The sequence below is a fragment of the Argentina anserina genome, chromosome 6 (genome assembly GCF_933775445.1).
Source record: "Argentina anserina chromosome 6, drPotAnse1.1, whole genome shotgun sequence".
Taxonomy (NCBI): Eukaryota; Viridiplantae; Streptophyta; class Magnoliopsida; order Rosales; family Rosaceae; genus Argentina; species Argentina anserina.
The window spans coordinates 16,374,307-16,398,416 of record NC_065877.1 but is presented as its reverse complement, the minus strand read 5'-3'; the positions used below and the strand labels follow the sequence as shown (position 1 = coordinate 16,398,416).

Sequence of the window (24,110 nt, the reverse complement as noted above, 5' to 3'; positions counted from 1 at the left end):
CCAGTTAAAAATGAATCCCTTGAAGTGTGCCTTCGGCGCCAATTCTGGAAAATTTCTTGGATTCATCGTGAAGCACCGAGGCATCGAGGTAGACCAATCCAAAATTAAAGCCATCCAGGAAATGCCAGAGCCAAGAAATTTACGCGAGTTGAAAAGCCTCTAAGGACGACTTTCCTTTATCAGACGGTTCATATCAAATCTGACGGGCCGTTGCCAACCATTCAGTTGACTCATGAAGAAAGATGTTCCATTTGTATGGGATGAAGCTTGTCGCAATGCCTTTGAGATCATAAAGAAATACCTCGCGAATCCTCTGGTGTTGGGTGCACCTATCGTCGGGAACCTCTTATCATTTACATCGGGGCTCAAGAGAGATCACTTGGCGCCCTTCTTGCCCAAGAAAATGAAGCCAAAAAAGAGAAAGCCTTGTACTACTTAAGTCGGACTCTCACTGGACCTGAGCTAAATTATCCGCCGATAGAGAATATGTGTCTTGCACTCGTCTTCGCCATTCAAAATTTGAAGTATTACATGCAAGCTTACACAATACACTTGGTGGCACGAGCCGATCTAGTTAAGTTCATATTATCTAAACCAGTTAAAACCGGGCGCATGGCTAAGTGGGCATTATTATTGAACCAATACGACATCGTATATGTGCCTGCTAAAGCAGTGAAAGGACAAGTTCTGGCCGACTTCCTGGCAGACCACCCTATTCCAGCGGATTGGTAAATCTCAGATGAATTCTCGGACGAGAAAGTCTTTCTTGCAGAGGTCCTCCCTACTTGGAAGATGTTTTTCGATGGTTCATCTAGGGCAGACGGAGCAAGGGCTGGTGTTATCTTTGTTTCTCCACAAAAATATATATTGTCATATTCTTTCACTCTTGTGGAACTGTGCTCCAACAATGTCGCAGAGTACCAGGCATTGATCATGGGATTGCAAACAGCGCTAGAAATCGAAATCCAAAGTCTCGAAGTGTATGGGGACTCGAAGTTGGTGATTGATCAACTGCTCACTAATTACGAGGTCAAGAAGGAAGATTTGGTACCTTATTTCCAACTCGCCACACAACTCTTAAAGGGCTTTGATAAAGTTACACTCGTACATGTGCCACGGAGAGAAAATCAAATGGCAGACGCATTGGCAAACTTGGCGGCGACTTTGGCATTGTCTGGAGACGAAATTTTGGACATCCCAATTTGTCAAAGGTGGGTCATGACAACAAATCCTTCACTCTAGTGTCTCAGTTCTCATGTAATGTTAGTATACACCATTGATGTTGAAGATTGGAGGCATCCTTTTATCGATTACCTTGAGCACCACAAGCTTCCCGAAGATTCAAAGAAAAGGTGGAGCATCAAGCGGCGAGCACCGCGCGTCCTTTACTACAAAGAAACTTTATATCGGAGGTCATTTGACAAAGTACTCCTTCGATGCTTGGGAAAATATGAAGCAGTCAAAGCCATGGAAGAGGTTCATTCTGGAGTGTGTGGAGCACATCAGTCGGGACCAAAGTTACATTTTCAAGTAAGACGACTAGGGTAGTATTGGCCCGCCATGGTCAAGGATTGTATGGAGTATGCACATCAAAATAAAAATAAGGGTTTGTCTGCCAATCATAAAGAAAATTCTTATTTCACTGATAGTAAGTTGAATTTCAAAATCTATTGATTACAAGAAAAAAAAAGAGCATGTCGTCATCACCATCTTTGCCAATTGTGGGGTCTCTACTGGCGGCGGTGATGCCTATTCCACCGGTGCCATCACCGTTATGAAGGCTTACTACCACCAGAGCTTGAGTTTTATTTGCGGCCTCTTCATCGTCCTGACATCTCAGATGATTGGGTATGGATGGGCTGGATTGCTTAGGAGGTACCTGGTTGACCCCGTTGAAATGTGGTGGCCTGCAAACCTTGCTCAGGTTTCCCTGTTTAGGGCACTCCATGAGAAGGAGCATAAAGCAAAAGGCATGACACGAATGAAATTTTTCTTGATTGCTTTTGCAGCAAGCTTCTTCTATTATTTCCTCCTGGCTATCTTTTCCCAATCTTGACCTTCTTCTCATGGGTCTGCTGGGCTTGGCCGCACAGTATCACAGCTCAGCATATTAGCTCAGGTTACAAGGAACTTGGGATTGGTGCCTTCACTCTCGATTGGGCTGGCATTTCAGCTTATCACGGCAGCCCCCTCGTCACACCTTGGGTTTCCATTCTCAATGTTGGAGTTGGTTTTGTCATCTTCATCTACATATTTCTTCCTCTGTGCTACTGGAAGTATGACACTTTTGATGCTGGAAAGTTCCCTATATTTTCCAACCAGCTATTCACCAATAAAGGCCTTAAGTATGACACTACCAAGATCACAACCCCACATTTAGAGCTTGACATTAAAGCTTATGATAATTATGGGAAGCTGTATCTCAACCCTCTGTTCGCGTTGTCTATTGGATCAGGATTTGCAAGATTTTCGGTAATCCTCATTCACGTGGCACTCTTTCATGGAGGTGCTATTTTTTTTTGGTTACAAACGAGGCTCAAAGAGCCTAAACAAAGTGGAAAGAAAAACTAAAAACTAGTTAGAGCACGAAACTCTCCTAGCCCTAGTAACAGCAGCAAGATCATCTATGTAGAACTGGGCAGCATGAACCGGAGGGTTGTCAAAAGTAACAAAACCTTTAGCATGATTAAGGCTCATTTTAGCTAGAGAATCAGCCGTCATATTTGCTTCCCTGAATATGTGGACAATAGAGGTAGCATCCATGGACTTCATGAGAGCTTTGCACCCCTGCAACAACGACCCAAGAGGGTGTAAAGAGAAATCATCCTTTAAGAGCAGTTGAACAAGGATAGCCGAGTCAGATTCCACCTCAAGATTGTGGATATGAAGACTATTCGCAAGTTTCAGACCAAAGAATAAACCCTAAGTTTCAGCTTCAATAATCTCACCAGTGCCAACATTTACTTGAAAACCATTGATCCAAATACCATGATGATCTCTGATGACACCCCCTGCACCAATCCTACGAGCAGGAGAGATTCTGGAACCATCAATGTTAAGCTTGTAGAAATTTTCAGCAGGCATTGTCCAAGCAACAAATTTGTAATTGTAGACAATATCCACATGATTCTTTGCAGCAGCATTATACCATTCATCAACATAACTCCAAATAACACTTTTGGGAACAAGGGGAATGTGAAAATCAGGGTCAAAAACATGCTTGTTTCGCCATTTCCAAATAAACCAACAGATAAACATGAATAAGCTACACCATTGGACATTTCTTTGGACTAAGCTATGACACTTAAGTTGAGCCAAAATCCAACCATCCCAGTCTAAATGAAAGGAGTTCGTAATAGTACCAGGTTTAGTAAACTCACTCCAAATGGCTGCAGATCTGGGGCAGTCCCGAAAGAGATGAAGCAGAGTTTCATCCTTCAAATTGCAAATTGGGCATGTTTTGAGAGTAGTGAATCCTCTTCTGGCTCTTTGGACATTGGTAAGCAATTTTTTATGCAACATTGACCAACAAAAAGTTTTGATTTTAGGAGGAATGCATAAATTCCACATAGAGCTCCATAAAGAATTCTGCACATTAGAGAAATCAAAACCAATATTATAGGCAGATTTTACAGAAAATTTTCCATTAGATGAAGCACTCCATATTCTGGTATCTTTGCCGCACTCCTCATAGCTAATAGGGATATTAATAATATCAGAAAGAACAGATTCAGGGAAAAGAGTTGCCAAGAGATTTTCATTCCATCCAGTGTCATTCCAGAAAGTACAAATCGGAGCAGTAATATCGATAATAGCATGAGGAATGGCATGATGATATAAAGCGTTAGAATAAAGCCAAGCATCAGTCCAAAAGTGAATAGATTTACCATCACCAATGCGCCACTTAGTCCCTCTTTTAAGAATAGTAGCCCCAAACATAATGCTTCTCCAAGTGTGAGAACAATCAATAGGCATTTTATAATCATCATCGATAATATTAGAACCTTTGAGATATTTTTGAGTATAAATGGAATTCCAAAGACCACCATCATTTTGAAACATCCTCCAACCAGCCTTAGCTAACATAGCTTGATTCATATCAGAGGTCATCTTAATCCCTAAGCCACCAATCTGTTTAGGTTGACACAAAGTATCCCAATTGACCAAGTGGACCTTCTTTTTTTCTATGGTATCACCCCAAATAAAATCTATGTTCAGTTTGTCAATCTTATCACATAGACTCAAAGGCAATTTAGTTGTTTGCATAGCATAAATTGGTATGGAAGAAGTTACAGATTTCACAAGCGTGAGTCTTCCAGCCATGCTAAGATTTTTACTCATCCAACTCGCAAGTCTATTCTGAATTTTGTCAAAGATGCCAGCATAAGTATGTTTGTCGACCCTTGAGTGAATAAGAGGCATACCAAGGTACTTGCCAAGATCACTAGTTAAGGGAGAACAACAAATGCTACTAATTTCAGAAGCAAGATGTTTGCTAGTATTAGGAGAGCAAAAAATGAGGGATTTTTCATAGCTTATGGCTTGTCCAGATAGGGAACAAAACTGATCCAGACAGGTCTTTAAGATAGAAGCTTGAGAACAAGATGCTTCAGCAAACAACATTAGATCATCTGCAAAGAAAATATGTGATACCTTTGGCCCTGATTGTGAAGCACTAACAGCCTTCCAAAAACCAAGTTCCACATTAGACTGGATGAGATGCGACAACTTTTCCATGCACAAGACAAAAATGTAAGGAGAAAGAGGATCCCCCTGTCTAATCCCTCTTTGAGCATAGAAAGAATCAGTTAGCTCACCATTAATACATATTTGAAAGCTTGTAGAAGTAATACAGTGCATGATTAACTTCATAAGAGAAGGGGGAATCTTAGCTTCATAGAGGACCAGTTCGATGAAGCTCCAACTCAACCTGTCATAAGCTTTTGACAAGTCTACCTTCCAAGCAAAGAATCCAAGCTTTCCAGCGGATTTCTTAAATTTAAAGAGAAGCTCCTGAGCAATCATAACATTATCCGAAATATGTCTTCCAGGCACATAGCTCACTTGGTTAGGGCTGACAAGTTGCTGCATCAAAGGTCTAATCCGAGCCACAATAATTTTAGAAATCACTTTGTAAATGGTAGTGCATAAACTAATAGGTCTGAAATTAGTCATATGTTGTGGCCCATCAATCTTGGGAATGAGAGCAATGAGAGTGTGATTCAAACCATCCGGAATTTTACAAGAAATAAAAGCTTCCTGCACAATTCTGAAAATTTCACCAGAACAAAGCTTCCAATGATTCTGATAAAAAATGGCAGAAAAGCCATCATGCCCTGGCGCCTTTAACCCTCCAATGGAAAAAAGAGAATTCTTCACCTCCAGAAGAGAAACAGGCATACAAATATTCTCAAGGTCCACTTTTTCAATGGCCGGAAATAGCCAAGGTATAACAAATCTGGTATCTTCCCAAACTGGCATAGAGAAAATATCCTTGAAGAAGTTAACAACAATATTCTTTAGAGAATCAGAATTGGAGGACCAAATGCCATTAGAATCAAAAAGGCCTTCAATCTTGTTTTGTCTCCGTCTAACAAGGGTAGTAAGGTGGAAGTACCTAGTGTTTCTGTCTCCTCCTTGTAACCAATTATCTCTAGATTTCTGTTTCCAGAACAGACTCTCTTGATCTCTGATCATCTCATATTGCTGAATCAAGTCTGCTTCTAGATTAACTAAGAAAGGGTTGTCATATCTGTCCCTGGCCTTTTGAATACCCCCAATGCGAGCAAGAAGTCTTTTTTTCTTAAGGAACAGATGACCAAAGACATTTTTATTCCAGGAAGATAAAGCAATAGAAAGAGAGTTCACCTTGGACAAGAAATCACCCTCAAGAGAATTCCAAGTTGAGGAAACAAATTCAGAATATTCGCAATGAGAAAACCACATAGCTTGAAATCTAAAGGGAATAGCTTTTCTATTGATGGAAATATTAGAAACAAGCTGCATTACAATAGGGCAATGATCAGACCTGGTTTTGGGAAGATGTTGAATGAAAGCATCAGGAAACGAGGTTCTCCATGAACAATCACAAAAGCTCCTGTCAAGTCTCTCTTTGATTCTGTTGTTGCTCCAAGTATAACATGAGCCAAGAAATCCCATATCAATTAAAGCATTTCTGTTTATCCAGGCTCTAAGACCACCAGATCTACCTCTAAGTGTCCCAAAATTTTTATCAGCTTCGGAGACAAGTTCATTAAAGTCACCAATATACATGGAAGGCAACCCATACTTAGCAGCAATATTCTCAAGGAAAGGCCACAAAGAAGATCTAACTGTATTTGTAGGACTAGCATAAATCACAGAAAGCATCCAAGAAGGCTTACCAGGACTGGAGACTTTAACTGAGATAGACTGAGAGCACTTGTCAAGGAACTGAACCTGAATTCTAAGATTATTCCATAAAAGCCAAATTCCACTAGAAAAGCCATTAGCTTCCACAATTTTAGAATCAGTAAAACCAAGATTAATCAAGGTTTTAGAAGCTCTGTGAAATTGCACTCTAGGTTCACACACAGCTAACATATCAACATTATGTAATTCAACTAAATCAGTAATAGCATCTCTGAACTTTTCACTGCCAGCTCCTCTGGCATTCTAAAACATTATTTTAAACATTATAAAATAATAGAGAGAGAGGGAAAAGACCCTAATTATCAGCTTTCATACCTTCTTGAATAGAAGGTAGAGAGGAATCACCAGGCATCGTACTATTTTCAGTAAAGGCCATGTCAACGAAGGTATCGGTTTCGCATGCAGTAGGCTTAACAATAACATTAATCTCATCAGGAGGTTTATGCCCAAAAAATCCAGAAATACCATCCCCGGAAATCCCTGCACCAACACTATCCAAAGACAACTTCTTAAAAACGTGATGATGTTGCTTGGAGGTAGTGGCACCTGCATCAGACTTTTTTTTTAGACTTTTTGTCCACTTTGAAACCACTAGATCTGCTAAAGTTAATAGCATCTTTCATAGGGGCTCTAGCTTCATCCTTCTCAAAAACAGAACTATTACCAGCAGCAAAATGAGTATCTTTAGTAGAGAAAATTCCAGAATAAGCTTTGTTCTTACAAGGACTAGGAGTCATAGTACCTTTTCCCTTAGGAGAAGACTGCATATTTTTTTGTTTGTCCTGGAAGCTTTTCCACAGTTTTACAATTGGAGGATTTGAGCTGGTAGTATTGTCAGAAATGGTATTAGAGATATCATTAGAGTCATCAGCATGTTCACTTTGGAGCACAGAGAATCTGGAACCAAACTGTCCATTCTTCTTATTAGTGGAGTCATCATTACCCTTCTTCTTGTTCTTATAGCTAATGAGCATCCAAGGGCCCATATCCTCCTTGATAATCTCATTAGGCATACCAGCCATGACATGATCTCCATCACTCAAATTTCTCAACTCAGCAGATGACAATTTGGACTCAGGGGCAATAACATCTGCAGCATCAACATTAACAGGAACAATAATAGAAGGGCATTTGTCTTTCGCATGACCATAACACCCACATTCAAAACAAATTAACGAAATGCCCTCATAAACAACATTGTAAGCAACAGATTCAACTTCCACAAAAAGTTTCAAAGGCTTGTTAAGATCAACCTCTATGCAAATACGAGCAAATTTACCCCTGGCCTGACCTAGAGTGACATGATCAATTCTCACTACCTCTCCCAGAATTCTACCAATTTTAGGAATAGCATAATCTTTAAAGTACTTGATTGGAAGACCACATATACGAATCCACAAAGCCATTTTGCCAATAACCTCACTCAAAGGATTAAAATCAGACCTCCATTTTTGCACACTCAAGGTTTGCCCAGCCAAAATCCATGGCCCTTCACACAAAGCATAGTTCATATCCTCTTCTAGATTAAATTTGACAATGTAAAAAGCGTTCGGCAGATCAATCAATTGCCACCCACTTTTCACTTTCCATTTCCTACGTAGACCACGAAGCATAAAATCATAAGAATTGGTGGAATTTGGCTTACCCATGAGCTTTACAATGACAGCACAGCGCCAATTGAAGTCCAGTTTGTTGTGAATTTTCTGTGAGAAGGAAATATTCTGACCATGTTTACCAGAACTATAAACACAGTCATCGGCAGTCATCTCAAAGTCATCCACCATCGTTTGGTGAAATCGGTCCACTGGGTTCTTGAGAGTGCTTGCATAAGTTAATTGAGGCTGGAAAGGGTGCTGGTGAACCGAAGAATCAACCTCCTCCATCCTCAAGGCTTCCAAATCTGAAAATACATCTCCTCCAACTTTGGAACATTTTCTTTGATAAGAAAGTAAAACAGGATCTCCGCCGCTTCCCGAAGGAAGGGCAGAGAAAGTAAATGGTGCCGTCGCCACTAGATTATAGAAGAAGACCGGAAAATTGCTGGAAGGCTGCTGTACACCGACTATCTCATATTCTCAGTTCTTTTTCAAGCGATTGGCTAAGTTTTATTTGACATAATGTCCTGGAATTTCCATGGAGGTGCTATTTTGAAGCAAAGCAAATCAGCAGTGAAGAATGCCAAAATGGATATCCATGAAAAACTGATGCAAACCTACAAGAACGTGCCTGAATGGTGGTTTCTCATCATACTATTTGTCAGCGTCGCCCTCTCCCTGCTCATGTGTTTTGTGTGAAAAGAAAGTGTGCAGCTGCCATGGTGGGGAATGATCTTCGCATTTGTCTTGTCTTTCATTATCACCCTCCCAATTGGGGTCATTCAAGCAACCACCAACCAACAACCTGGATTTGACATTATAGCACAGTTCATGATTGGTTATGTGCTCCCGGGAAAACCTATAGCAAACCTACTTTTCAAAATATATGGAAGAATCAGCACAGTCCAGCACATAAACCTATATGAAGATTCCACCTCGGTGTATGTACACAGCTCAGCTGGTGGGAACTCTGGTTTCTGGTGTTGTGAACCTGGCAGTTGCATGGTGGATGTTGGAGGGCATCCAGAACATATGTGACACTGATGTAGTCCCCACTGACAGTCCATGGACTTGTCCTAAATACATAGTCACCTTTGATGCTTCGGTTATATGGGTCCTGATTGGACCAAGGTGACTGTTTGGACCTAGATGACTTTACAGGAACTTGGTATGGCTATTTATCGTCTGAGCTGTCCTGCCAGTTCCTATCTGGTTGTTGAGCAAAGTCTTCCCTGATAAGAAATGGATTCCACTGATCAACATGCCGGTCATTCTTTACGGTTTTGTTGGGATGCCACCAGCAACTCCCACCAACATAGCAAGTTGGCTCATCACTGGACCTTTCTTCAACTATTTCATCTTTAAATACCACAGACGTTGGTGGCAAAAATATAACTATGTTCTATCTGCAGCACTGGATGCCGGCACAGCTTTCATGGGTGTCTTGATCTTCTTTACTCTTTGCAGAAAACTCGGCAATGGGTGGAACAACTTCGTCATAAAACCTTCCAAGGATAGGCAAGTCTCCAATATGCTCAAGGTCCAAAAGAGATATAGACATCTCCCCTTGCGATGTGTGCAGAGTGTTTGTAGCAGGGCACCAATACTCATAAAAAGCTCGCACAATGGGAGCAAAATGATCATAGCTGAATAATGACGCAAACACTGCTCGATAGAGGCCCGTATTCTTGATGTGGTCTTTGTTTCGGCTTAAAACATCTTCTACCCACTCCCAGTAGAACTCTGTGTAGGTAAAACCGCCAGTAGTTCAAAAGGCACTCCATCGCGCAGAGTTGTTGGATATAGAGTCATTGAGAAGCTTGAATGACACCGTGGGAGCATCTTCGTCACAATGTGCAGACTTCAGCATCAAAACGTCTGAACTTAGCTCCTCATTGCCTGACTTAGACGGTCGAAAGCTGGCTACTTGACGGTTCACTACGTGAGTCCACTGCGAGACGGGAGTGGAGCTGCCATAGAATGGAGTTTTAAAACTGAATGGCCCAGTAAGAGAGGGATATACAGTTAAGGTGGTGCCATCATGTTGCTCATCTTCAACATCCTCGAGGATAGTGATCGTCCCGTCCTTGAAACTTCTGAAAGCCACCATGTTGAATATGATGCGTAAAGCCTAAAACGCTTTTATTGAGTGTTGTAAAGTCTATGAATTGAGAGCAGTCAAGCGATTAGGTCGTTTACGTTCTTCAAATCCGTTAGAAATCAACGCGTTTCGAAAGGAGTTGAATGGTTTGATTGACCGCAGCGCATTGTTGTCAAAATTCTACAAAGGGAGGGTCAAAGTCGTTTATGAAAAACAAAATCAAAATTCAAAGTCAGAGTAAAAAAAAGTCAAAAGTCAAAATTAAAAAAAAGGTCAAAAGTCATAATTAAAAAAAAGTCAAATGTCAGCCTTAAAAAAAACGGTTGCACAAGAGCACAACCGCATTCAATCAATCAATGATTCAATAATTACCACACGACATGTTTATTCATTCATTCTTTTTCCTCTCTACGCCTCCTTCTCTCTGCTTCTTCACCAACTGGAGAGGTTTAAGGATTCAAGATGGTTCGCACTAAGACAGTGAAGGAGTCTTCACGCCAGGTAATTGAGAGGTACTACTCCAGGATGACCTTGGACTTCCACACCAACAAGAAGATCTTGGAAGAGGTTGCCTTCACTGTCTTTGATGGTCTGAATCAAGGGCCAAAGATCAAAGCCTCAGTTGTCAGAACGGCGTCAATGAACCTTGCTGAATATATTTCTACTGCCGAAGAAAACGAGCTTCAGGTAAACATTCCCCTCACCATGTCTGATGGTGCTGCTGAGCCCTGTCTCTCTCTTTGTATATCGCTTGGCTTATTGGAATGGAGAACAGCTCAAGAAACGATAGAGCCAGTGCAAGGATCAATTATGCCTGCTCCATCACCAGCCCAATCAAGAGAAACTGTATCTGCAGTAAAGGATGAGCTTTCTTCTCTTAAAATAGGTCTTAGAAAAGTAAAGATATTTACTGAATATATGTCCACCAGAAAAGCAAAAACAAACTTTGCCGTGAAGAGGAGGGGAGTGGAGATGGCTCTGCACTTGGGATCTTTATTCGCGCGCTGTGTCAACAGGAGAAATTCGACGTTGCAAAATTTGAGATAGAAAAATTAAGGGTATGCTCACAGTGATGGATATGCGCACTATGGGCAAGTATTTTTCTACTACCGCATAAGATTTGTTGCTTGAGCCTGAGAATATATATCCCAAAAAATTATGCATCTCTCATCATGATGAGCTGGAAGTTGATATACCTTTTACTCCCACCAGGTTGTAATCTGAGATTCTGATTTGTCCATCGAAGATGAGTTGGTTCAAGCTGTGATGGCTGTGATGATAATAATAGCAATGGTCATGAAGACAAACATGCTTATCGTGGTGGAATGTGGAAGTAAAGAGAAAGCACAATGATGAGAAATAACATGGTAGCTTTTTTTTTTATCTTGATGGAGTGATGTCGAATGGTGGAGATAGAACGTCCAAAGTTTGTGCTAAAGGCAGGTCTCATGGCCTGGATATTGCAGAGGACACTAGGAAGCATGGCAAGTCTAAGGCTGTTAAAAAAACAGACAAAACAAATGATAAGCTTTCAGTGGTAATGGAAAGATTTTCAAAAATTAAATTCATATGATTAAAATATATGATGGAAATATTACTACAAAATTTGCGAAGCCTCGGAAGCCAGCTCCACAAATTCTCCAAATTAAAGTGCATACTTCAAATTGCGCTTTCGACACGTGACGACGACATGTCTGCAGCATGACTTGAAGTGCGGGCATTTGTAGACACATGAAATTTAATGGAGTAAACAATCTTCATTAAATAATTAAATCGACTAAGAGCCCGACAAAATTGCACACATGGCCCAAAAGTCAACAAAGTTTGTGTGGATCCGAATAAAACTCATGTCAGCACATAAATGGATGATCGTGATCGAAGCTACGTGATTCCGACTTAAATCGAAAATTGAATGTCGTTGACGATTCGAAATGGTAATCAGACATTTGATTAAATTAATAAATTCTTTAACGGCTATAATTAAATCAATTATTTTCTATTTAATTTAGTTATGAGAATAACTAATTTTAAATTAATCAGAAAATACATATTGATTTAATTATACAATTAAAGAAATTTATTATTTTAGTGTCATTTAAATATTATACAAAATAGAAACCTTGACACTATAAATACTCTCTTCAACATGAAGAGAGGAGACTTGAGAAGAATAGAGAAAATCACTTGAGCAAAATCACTCTCGAGAAATCCCGAAGTCTCTCAAGTCCACGAAGAATCATCAAGCTACCAAATCACTCATTCTTCATCAAATCCAAATTCAAACTCAAGTCCACGAAGAATCATCAAGCTACCAAATCGATCGTTCTTCATCAAATCCAAATCCAAACTCAAGTCCACGAAGAATCATCAAGCTGCCAAATCGATCGTTCTTCATCAAATCTAAATCCAAACTCAAGTCCACGAAGAATCATCAAGCTGCTAAATTGATCGTTCTTCATCAAATCCAAATCCAAACTCAAGTCCATGAAGAATCATCCAGTTGTCAAATCGATCGTTCTTCATCAAGTCCAAATCCAAACTCAAGTACACGAAGAATTGTCAAGCTGTCAAATCGCTCGTTCTTCATCAAATCCAAATTCAAACTCAAGTCCACGAAGAATCTTCAAGCTACCAAATCGCTCGTTCTTCATCAAATTCAAATCCAAATCCAAACTCAAGTCCACGAAGAATCATCAAGCTGTCAAATCGCTCGTTCTTTATCAAATCCAAATCCAAATCAAACTCAAATTCTCAAGATCAACTGCACGTCACCCTTGAACCAAATCGTTTACGGAGATATAATCAGAGGAGTTCACAGAGATTGTAACCCCGCGCTTGATTATAAATAAATCACATTTTTATTTGTACACGTGTCTGCATTCTCATTTGTTTTCAGATTCTCGTTCTACACAATGCTTTAGAATCCAAAGCACAAAGTTTATCAATCAAAATTCGAAATAGCTATCTCATATATCAGAAGTTCACAAAGTATTGAACTCGTGATACAATCGATGAAGCCGCAGAAAAAATCTAACATTGAATAATAAACATCAAGATCTCAACCGCATGTAAGAGTCATTACAATGTAAAAACCCAAAACTTCATAAACTGTGACAAGCTTCTTAGCCTTTATTGGAAATGCACTCCAACTGATCCTAGGCATCCAACCGTAGCCATGGTAGAAGGATGTGATAGCTGAATAAGTTACGTGATCATCGACAACACTTCAAGTTCCCTACGTCTGACTCTCGTTCGTATATAATTTGACACTAATACAAGTGAGACTTGTGTGTTTCGAGTTGGTTGACCTCTTCTTCTTGGTGAAGCACACTTATAATTGTCAGGATAAAGCTTCATACTTCATAATTCTTGAAACTACCATGTCTATATATTGGTCAGGAGCAGGAAATATTTTCAACCATGCACAATCCCTCACAAGTTCCTTCATACATATGAATTCAGCCTGCATTTTAGAATTTGCAGCAATTGTTTGTTTCGCACTTCTCCAAACAAGATGGATGTAATTAGATGTAGGCGTGCTGAGGCTGAACAGAAGAGTACTATATGCAGGTCTATTTCGAATAGCATAAGGAATTATTTTGATGCTATTTTCATTCTTCTCTCTCTCGCAATGTTGTTTTCGCCAATGTATAGCTCTTGCGATCAACTGGAGCGTGATGTTTATAGTGTTAAGTGCATCCACTTGGATCAGACCACAGATTCATCTCATGCTAGTGTGTAATGGAATCCATAACAAGCTGAAAAATGCACATATCACCATTGCATTAAGTTAAAGTTCCTCTTTCTCTTTCAGAAAAAACAGAATACTTGATAAAATTGTATCTTCATACTAGTACATTCTTGTACTTATGAATGCTATATATGACTAAGAAGGCATATATGACTAATAAAGTTCCTCTAAGGGGTGTATTGTACATAGAATTAGTGAGAGTTTTAAAGAAATCTATGAAATTCAAAGGTCTAGGTGTTTTAATTATCAATCCAAGTTTAGGTGTATTTAATTAGGAATTTTAAAAGTAATTATGAAATCCATGAAAGTCTGGGGGTATTCAATCTGGACTTTTAAAAATGAATAGAATTTTATAGGTATTCAAAATATCATTCATACTTATTAAATTATAAGCTCATGGAATCTCATGGATTTTGTAGTGTTAATTATACACACCACAATCCAAAAATTATCTAGCCTCTAGACCAAAACATGTTATGGACTTTCTTATGGATTTTATCAATATTGTATTTAATGACGTTCATTCTCCACCATTTTTCTTTAATTTATTTTTGTCTTTTCTTTACCATTTCTTTTTCCTACAACCTAACATGTTTATGCCCATTTTTATTCTTATGATCTCATGATTGTTTTTTTCTTCTTCTTTATGTTATGTTCTCTTACCTTGTATCTTTACACTTATTAAAACTTTATTCTCATATGTTCAATGTTAACAATAAAAACAATGACGATAAAAAAAATACATAAGAAAAAAGAATAATAATCATATCAATGTGTCATGAACACCGACTTTTTTAGCTTGAAACTTTATGAACAATTTCCATTTCTTTAGTACATATTTCTCGATAGATTAATGTTCAAAGGTTTCTTTTAAATTTTCTTAAATAATTGAGATTCTCTAATGACTTTTATATTTTTGTAATAGACACAACCAATAAATTTGCTATGAAAAAAAAAATTTAATTTTTTTAGGATGAATTAATCTTCGTCCAATAGCATCCACGAGGCGTCAGAGAACCCATAGGGACAATCTAGATACTTAGGACGCACCAGGACACCCGGGAATGAAGCAAATTATCACGGAACCGTGAACTTTGCTCAGGTTTAAGCGTGTGTGCAACATACGTTCCTTGCTTAATTGGCTATCGATTACGTATGGTCTGATGTTCTTGGCAAAACATAAATATGTTCCATTCAAGCCAAGCTTCTGCAACTTACCTATCAACATATGTTCCATTGAATCTGACACCGTTCTTGATCTATGCTCATAATTTATAATTTTGCCGGCAAAAGGGGTTTTGCCTTTGAATCATCCACTGGTCAGTGTAAAGTGGCATATTCTGACAAATATAAGGAGAATAAGAGTGGCTTTTGCCATGAAGTAGGGATTAAACTTTAAAGTTCTACTTAGTATTGGAACGGAGATGAATGAAGGACCCTGAAGCTGCCAAACCAAAATGGAAAACGGGCGACTTGTCTGATGGACTGCAAGAAGTCTAGAACACTTCTTAAGGAAGGGCCACTCATTTGGTGGAACTTAATCAGCTATTAGGGTCGGAGAAAATCGTAAGCTAGAAACTCAATATTTAGATCTATGGAGAATGTTCACCATCACCAATCTGCCCCAACGAGTTTTCATAGACTTGCAAAGAGTTTCTACTCTTTTATAGAAAGAATCAGATAGCTGTTGCTAATATACTAGGGACGCCCTTAACGTCTTTGTGTCACCAGACTTCAAGGAGCACAAATGGAGTACCATCATTGAGCTAATTATCAAATGCAGCAATCATCAGCTAGTCCAGGCATTTGGCAACAAATTCTTGCTTACATAAGAATGATTCATCCTCGATTCAAACACAAGACCCTCCGGCTTCCTGCCGATACAATGCGTATTTAAGAAGAGTGTGTTCACCCAGATGTGTTTCAGTGAAATCAGTAATTATTCCAATGCAAGGGTAAAGAAGGGTTTGAACTTTAAAGTTCCTCAGTAAAGTGGAGTATTCTACATCAAGTGCCAGGTGGCTTTATTAAGGAAACTGGATCATATTGTTTGAGGAGACATAATACGAAAACCTACATTCAATCTTGAATCGTAATCGGAAATAACTCAATGTAAATGTTTATGGAACCTTTTCTATGAACAAACAAAACTTGATTTCAAACACTTCTGCTGTCTGACCATCTCAGAACAGTTACTCTGAGAGATTAGCTGAAAACTCGCTGTCAGTACTTTGGTCTGTATAAAATTGGCTTCTACCTTAGCAAATCGAAGAAAGAAAATATGTTATTACACAACCCTATTCAAACAAGGCCGGCTGGAGGACCATCAGGGATCGCTTCATAGCCTTCAGGGGGTTTAACTTTGCCCTCAACGGGTATGCATTTCAAGACAACTGCAACAGGCATGCTAAGCGATCCAATTATAATGCAGAGTAACCACAGTTGCCAACTCAGAGGAACAGTGCTAGCAAATGCGCCCAAGAACTCTACTAAGACAGCTTGGAAGGCCACCGTGCAAACCATGACCCCTACGAATACCCAGCTGTCAAACATGCCACGGAATATGTTTATCTTCTCTATATCACGGCTGTTTATCTCATTAAACACCTGATTAAAAAAACCAAAGCAACATCAGATACAACTCTTGTAAGAAAATAATGGTTTTGACAAACAAGATTGTAATCCGACAAACACATACAGCAGTCCAATCTCAGAAGATAAATGACAGGAGACCACGTATAAATGCTCAATGATCTTAGCTAAAGTTTCTAAGTTCTAACCATAACCTAAACAGCATAATTGAAGGAAGATGCATTGATACCAAAAGCACAAAAGAAACGAGTTGCTTGAATGTACCTGGCAGAACACAAACGCATTGAATATCACAGTGTTAAGAATATCAGTTGCATCTGAACCAGTAAGTCCTAGCAGCTGCGTCCCACGGAAATTGAGAACTCCAAGAACAGCAAGCTGATAAATGCTTTGACCAATGATATTCCTCCACATGGCCCTGGTGATGAAGCTTGTACCCCTTGAAACAGGGGGTCTTTTCATTAATCCATCATTTGGAGGTTCTGTAGCCAATGCCAAAGCACCAAGAGTGTCCATAATCATGTTGACCCAAAGTAATTGTACAGCAGTGAGGGGCGCATCTCCTGAAAGTTGAGCAAAATTTATCATCAGTTGTGTCTTTTTAAATTTATCTCATGCATTAAAGAAAGGCAGCCAGAACCCAGATACCTGATACACATGCAGATACAAAGTTGATCATCAGAGCAACAACGTTAACCGTTAACTGGAACTGCACAAACTTTTGAATGTTTATGTACACTGAACGTCCCCATCTGGCCACATTTACTATGGTACTAAAATTGTCATCCAATATGATCACATCAGCACTTTCTTTGGCAACCTGTTTAAATTATAGATCAATTGGCTATTTAGAATTCAAAATAAAAATGTAAGAACAGAGTGGATAAAATAACCTCCTCAAGCATACCAAACGACACAAAATGGACAGTGCATGTCAAGTAAACATTCCACTGATAATTTTCAGAAGAAAACTGAGAGAAATTCTCTTCTGCGGCTCTTGCATTGAGAGGTGTTAATAGAAGATGATAGTTTTGAGATCATTTAGCACATCGTGCACCCAAAGAGCAGAAGTAAAAATTGACAAAAGTGAGGACTCGTCTAAAAAGGTTAAGTTGGATTAGATACCGTTCATACAAAACATACACGACTTGTAATTTTTATTAACTGGTACAAGATAAATTTTTATAATTTGCCACCAAAATTGGAAAATGATGAAACCCGATTTCTTTTACTGACATTGGGAAAAATTAAAGCTTCAAACTTATGCCCTCTAGGAAGTATGAAGAAAAAAGTCAACGATGCAAACACATCATATGCAATAGATGTTGAAACTTAACAAGAAAAACTAACAGAAACAAAAGAAAAGAAAAAAGAACGGGCAAAGAAAAAGGATCCCATAACATGGTCATAGATAGGTAGTCACGAACTGTTTGCAGCAAGACAAGTAGCTAAGACACAAACCTCTGTGCCTGCTATGCCCATAGCAAGTCCAATGTCCGCCTCATGCAAAGCAGGAGCATCATTGGTCCCATCACCTGTCACTGCAACTACCTCCCGGAATGTATCCCTCAAATTCTTCACCAAGGTGTGCTTATCCAATGGTAAGGATCGGGCCATCACCTGTATACAAGAACATATACGAAAATGGAACAAGCTTCAAATATGCATATGGTTGAGCTGATGGCCAAAGATCTGAAATAAATTTTTCTACCAACCTGAATCCTCGGTATAACAACTTTCATCTCAGCAGGAGACATGTTACGGAATTCAGGTCCTTCTATTGCCAGACCATCATCTGTGAGTATGCCACATTCTCTAGCTATGGCTTTAGCAGTATTTATATTGTCACCAGTGACCATTCGTACTGTTATCCCAGCAGCCAAGCAAGTTTGGACTGCTTCCTTCACCCCAGGACGCACGGGGTCCTTGATTCCAACAACTGCTATCAATGTATAGCCATCATCGGGGATGTCATTGTTGATGGAAGAACCATCTATATCTTTGACAGCCAAGCAGAGAGTCCTTAATGCTTCAGAAGCAAAAGAATTTATGACATTGGTGACATTATTCGCTTCTTCTCGGGAGAGATTAACAGTTTCTCCATTACAGTCAATAACTTTGTTGCACATTCCCAATACAATTTCAGATGCACCTTTGCAAAAAGCTCTTATGCCACCATGAGGATGAGCAATGAGCACAGACATCTTTTTCCTGACAGAGCTAAAAGGTTCCATCTTAAGAATCTTAAACTCTCTGCGCTGGGCATCAAAATCACCACCCAAAAGTAAACCGAATTCTAATAATGCGGACTCTGTTGGTGTTCCCAAAATTGAGGTCTTTCCCTCATTCTTGATAACCTCAGAGCTTGTGTTTTGAAATATAACCTGCAAAAGGATGTCCAGTGCTCCTGAAATTTCTGATTTTACTGCATCTTTACTGTTATTACCATTTACGTCTATAGATTTCTCACCTATCCATAGTTTGGTAACTACCATATGGTTCGTAGTCAATGTTCCCGTTTTATCCGTGCAGATGCAACTAGCAGAACCCATTGTCTCGCAGGCTGAGAGATGCCTCACTAGTGCCTTATCATTCATTAATTTCTTCATTGCAAATGCAAGACTCAGAGTAACTGCCAATGGCAATCCTTCAGGAACTGCAACAACAATTATAGTTACTGCAATGGCAAAGTAGTTCAAAAGTGTCAGTGCATCAGTGGAAGACCAATCCGTGATCTCATTGCTAAGTGCTTTTTCCACCAAAAATCTTATAGTTAAAACCAAAAATGTCACCACGGCAAAAGCCAAACCAATTTTACCAATAATTGTGGCAACACCATTCAGCTTCACCTGTAGTGGAGTTTCATCATCTCCTCCCTCACTTAGAGTTTCCATCAACTTTCCCCATTCGGTCCTCATACCAACTGTTGTTACCAGCATTTTACCTGACCCATCTTGCACTTTGGTTCCCGAAAGAAGAAAAGGTTTTCCTTCGTTTACATTCATCGGTTCACTTTCACCTGTTAAGCTCGATTCGTCGATCAACAAGCTGTATCCTGATATGAAAAGTCCATCCGCTGGAACTTGGTCTCCAACTGCCAAATGCACAATATCTCCAACCAACAAGTCATAAATGGAAACTTTTTGTCTTTTTCCATCCCTAGTGACCTGAATAAAAATCTTTTTCTTCTCCCTGTCCAAATCCTTGAATTGCATGGACTGCCTGTAGTCACTGATGGCAGTAACTAAAACAACCAAAACAATACTGAGTAAAATCCCCACCCCATCATACATGCCTGCTGGCCACCCTTCAGTAGCAAGTCCCACTCCAATTGAAGCTATGGCACAAACCATAAGGATAATTAGAGTCAAATCCTGTAGTGCTTCCCATACAAACACCAAGAATGATCGGGGAGGTTTCTCTGTAAAACGATTTAAACCATAAAAATTTTGCCTTGACGGTATACTACTACCCCTGACACCTTCTTCTAGCGTGACAGCTACTTTTCTTAAAATTCCATCAACTCCACCGTGGATTTCCAAGACCTTGGTATCATGGCTACGTATGATAGATGCAAGTTCATCCGGGTGAATGCTCAAACCTTCTTTTGCGGCCTCTTCAGACAGCTTGTATTCAACTTGATCAGGCTTTCCTGTAGCTGAATGGCTATCTCCAGCTTCATACAAAGGAAAATTATTTTTAAAAAAAAATATCAAAGTTCTGAGACGGTATAGACAGTATTTGACTTGATAGTTGAAAATTGATACCCTCAATGAAATGCATGGCTGCTTTTTGAACATAGAGAGCAACTCGAATTTTTTCCTGCAAACAAGAATAATACTAAGGTCTGTGTTGCAGGTGTGAACTTCCAGTAAGAGTTCATGAGCTACAAATAAAACTGAGAATTATAGTAACAACCAGCTACATACTTACTTACATTTTACATGTCTGTAAATAGATGGCTTAGAACCATTTGTGTGTAGATGGCTAGTGGCCACACGTATACTGTTGTTTCTGGTCTAAGGTTCATGTATATGATCTTCAAATCAGCGTCCTACTTTAGTTTTATACCCGATAGTCATTTACATTGTATAAAGTCTATATTGGAGGAATGTCACTAGGATACAATTTTTGTTTGCAATGTAATAGGGTGTCAGTAGATGAATATGGAAAATAAAATAAAAATTGTGTCTCTATTAACAGATTCACTGATTGAATATTGACACAAAACAAATGATGTAAACCTAATTCTCCAATGGTCCTGCACTCTTTGTAAAAATTGATTATTTCTTGGATAGTAAACAACTCTCAGACTACCTAGGTCTTGTAACAGGTTTTAAGAGTGATATAAGATGAGAACAGAGTAACAGACAGCTCCATGTCATGTAATAGTCACCCTGAATTCGGTAACGTCCAGTTGGATTTCAGATACGGTGTTACAATTGTCACTCCTAAGAATTTATCACAATGGTCAGCCAAAACGTTTCCCAAATCGTTCCATTGCACCCTATCATTTAACAGATCATATTTTTCAGAACTCTGAAGCTGCTGCATTCAAACGGAGAAAATAATCTAACTGTCCAAGAAATTCTGGAAACTCAGACCAAAAGAGATGCAATTTTGGGAACATGGCAAAGTCCTTCCAGCCAACAATCGTATACCATTCAGTACCACCGGATTTTCAACTGGAGTTCAGTAATCATAGACGTGTTAAACTGATGTAATGTTTTGATAAGCCAAATACTCTAACCAGCTTTTTTTTGCTTATAATCTAAACAAGGCATTGATATTGTGAGAGTCAACATCATAAAATCAATGGCATCAAGACAAATCAACAAGTGGTCCACCACAAATATGCAAGAAAATTTCTGATAATTTTTAGCGGATAATATGTACTTTGGAAGAGAGTGTAGTACATTATGATTGAAAGTCAATACAATAAACGTATGTGATGAAAAAGTATGAATAAAAATTGCTATAATGTGAGTGCCTGAGTGGGTAGGAATCGAATAGCAGTATCAACATTGCTGATGGGAATTGTAAAAGAATCCCCATATAAGCTGATCTTAATACAGGCAAGGGGGGCCAAGTGGCCAAGTAAGGGTAAAATAGTGAAAAGAAAGAAGATTCAAAGTAGGTTTATCACTTTGTGAGGTAGAAAACAAAACAAGTTGCGTAGCCTTCCATTCATTTCACCATTTCAAGATATGAGGGATCAAAAAAGAGAGAGAATAAAGCCATCTTATCAATAGCCACCCACACACCCAATATCAATCTCATTGCTATCAAGAGTCTTTTTCTAAGATCTAGCCCTATACAAAGTCATTATTATTATTTTCGAAATTTCCTGGCAATTTCGTATCTGCGTAATGTGCTTAGTATTAAATTGCCACCCATCAATCACCGTGGCTCAACTCCGATAAGCTAACATGGTGACCCAACACACCACGCGCAACCTACCAATTTCAAAAAATTCGGTTACCCTCTTTCAATGTTTTCTTATCAATTCTTGTTCAAGAAACCACGTGGGTTCTCCAGAATCCAGATTACCTTCTATATTATAGGAAAATTATATGGTACAGCGTTATGCGTGCAGCGCCCCTAATCAACTGTCTTATTCAATATGTATCGTATGCAGTGTTGTACCATAGACGAATCCCTATATTATATGACATACTTGAATTTTAATTTATAAAATTTAAAATTAAAAAAACTGGGGAAAGATTGTGAAATCACAGTCAGAGTGGGTCCCAGCTACGCCGGATGATCAAAATCTATGGGGCTTTTTCTGCTCTTCATAGAACTGAACCGCTGTGTATGCTTGACCCAAGAAAATAGCTCTATAAAAGTAAAATTAGATTTATCGAGACAACCTTTTTTTTTTAGTTAGAAGAGAAAAACTAAATTCAACGTTTGTTTTGTACTAAATTCAATGTTTGTTTTGTTCATTATTGACAAATATGTATTCACATATAGAGGTGTAGGACCATCACTACGATGGTTTCAATGGTTAGAATTTCAATGCCTAAGACGGCAAACGCTCCCTAAATTCAAGCACAAAATTCAAAAAAAATCTCTTCTCAAATTCTCATTAGTCCTCCTACATTCGTTCAAATGCTCATCTAAATCTCCGCCTAACAATCCTCAATTTTTCTCCCCATCTAAGTGCTCGTAATTATTTCCGTTACCGAACACTGGTGATACTGTAACAACACCTTGTAGATCTACTAAAACGCTGCGTTTGATCGACTACGACGAAGAACATAAAATGCAGATAAGTGAAAATGAGAAGCACAAGGTTGGAGAGGGACCTGGATTTGCTTCTTCTTCCTCTCGGCCTCCTGGCGCTTGGCGAGATCGGCGACATGGCGGAACCTTCTGGCGCGGTTCTTGACGACGAGGCCGACGGCCCTCCTCCATTTGCTGGAAGCCTCCGGCGAGAAGTGCTTGGTTTTGACGTCGAAATCCTGCTGCAGGTAGCTCTCCATTTTTAACGTCTTTTGGGAGGAGGAGAAAGCCAAACACGAAGTTGTGGAGACGCTTCCGTTCTTATAATGGATGGAGAGAGAGAGAGAGAGAGAGAGAGAGAGAGAGAGTAAATAGAGGAGGGTCGTGAGTGATCACGTTCTCCTCAAGTCTTTGGTTTACTTTTCCCGGTCAATCTTTTTACCCTTGCCGGGGTCAAATCTTTCTTGTGCTAATCAGGAATCAGTGAACAAAAGGCTTCTATCCCTTTTATCACTTAAAAAAGGTCCTCCTTTTACTCAAGGGAAGGGGTCAAGGTTCTTCCTTCATAATATACTCGCGGAAGATATGCCTCCGGCTGCTACCATAGGAAGATCCAAAACCGACCCCAATTAGCTTGACAAAATCCGAATCAAGCCGGTCCAGATAACTGGGAGGAGAATTGATTGGAATGTCTTTGTTTTTTTTTCAGGGAACGAAAGGCCAGCTTGGCTAGCTCGATGGACACTACAAATGTGTGCAAAAGATATGAGTTATGATCGCAATAAGGATTGTTACCATCAATAAGGGTTGTTTATGAGTCGACATATTGATGGACACTAACACAAATTTTTATTTTTGGATAATAAAGTACTAGTATTGTTGTCCTCTAGTTTTCACTAGTGAAACTGTCGAATAATACAAAAGGGAATAAAACCATGATTACAATAAGCATCTATAAGAAAAACAAATCAAGTCATCAAATTTTGACTAAACTATCAAGCAAGAAAGATGTTATCATTCTCAATTTAAGTCTTTTTCAGCATTGCAATGAAATCCTATTTTCATTCTCAACTAGTTCTTAACTTTAGTAGTTCTTATTGAATGCTCCCGTATTATATATAAATCATTCTCACTTGGTTGAGAATGATAACGGTCTTTTCATTATATTCTTCTTGTTTTTCATTGATATCAATTACCAAATGCAAAAATAGACTGCAAAAAGTTTAGATTATTGGTATGTTAAGCATGCAAATGTGCAACTTCCTGCTTTCCTAGTTTTAGGGGGTGTATTCAATTAAGATTCTATAAGATTTTTTTGTATTTCAAAAGTCTACAGGTATTCAATTCAAATTTTAAAAAGTCCTTAAATATATGTTGGTATTCAATTAGGATTTAAAAATATCCATCAAATTCCCATGGTATTCAAAAGTTA

At 38.9% G+C, this 24,110-nt stretch overlaps 1 protein-coding gene and 1 pseudogene across 1 annotated transcript; one reads left to right on the top strand and one right to left on the bottom strand.

Annotated features, from left to right (window-relative positions):
- The first annotated feature begins 1,260 nt into the window (after positions 1–1,260).
- LOC126796961 (oligopeptide transporter 3-like) lies at positions 1,261–9,660 on the top strand (annotated as a pseudogene).
- A 6,259-nt stretch (positions 9,661–15,919) lies between these two features.
- On the bottom strand, positions 15,920–22,977 carry LOC126799383 (putative calcium-transporting ATPase 11, plasma membrane-type). Its single transcript, XM_050526581.1, has 7 exons — positions 22,762–22,977; positions 20,218–20,272; positions 18,166–20,126; positions 17,912–18,070; positions 17,099–17,270; positions 16,715–17,013; positions 15,920–16,465 (listed from the first exon to the last, which is right to left on the bottom strand). The coding sequence occupies exons 1-7, from the start codon at positions 22,936–22,938 to the stop codon at positions 16,160–16,162; spliced, it is 3,129 nt and encodes a 1,042-aa protein (XP_050382538.1). The 5' UTR covers positions 22,939–22,977; the 3' UTR covers positions 15,920–16,159.
- Positions 22,978–24,110: the final 1,133 nt, after the last annotated feature.

What these genes read in the sequence shown, in the direction of transcription:
- LOC126799383 (XM_050526581.1), bottom strand. Translation starts at nt 22,938, where the DNA reads ATGGAGAGCTACCTGCAGCAGGATTTCGACGTCAAAACCAAGCACTTC. An exon ending in AGCCATGCATTTCATTGAGG is followed by an intron (nt 20,127 to 20,217) that starts GTATCAATTTTC and finishes CTTTGTATGAAG; the next exon opens with CTGGAGATAGCCATTCAGCT. An exon ending in TTGTTATACCGAGGATTCAG is followed by an intron (nt 18,071 to 18,165) that starts GTTGGTAGAAAA and finishes TCTTGTATACAG; the next exon opens with GTGATGGCCCGATCCTTACC.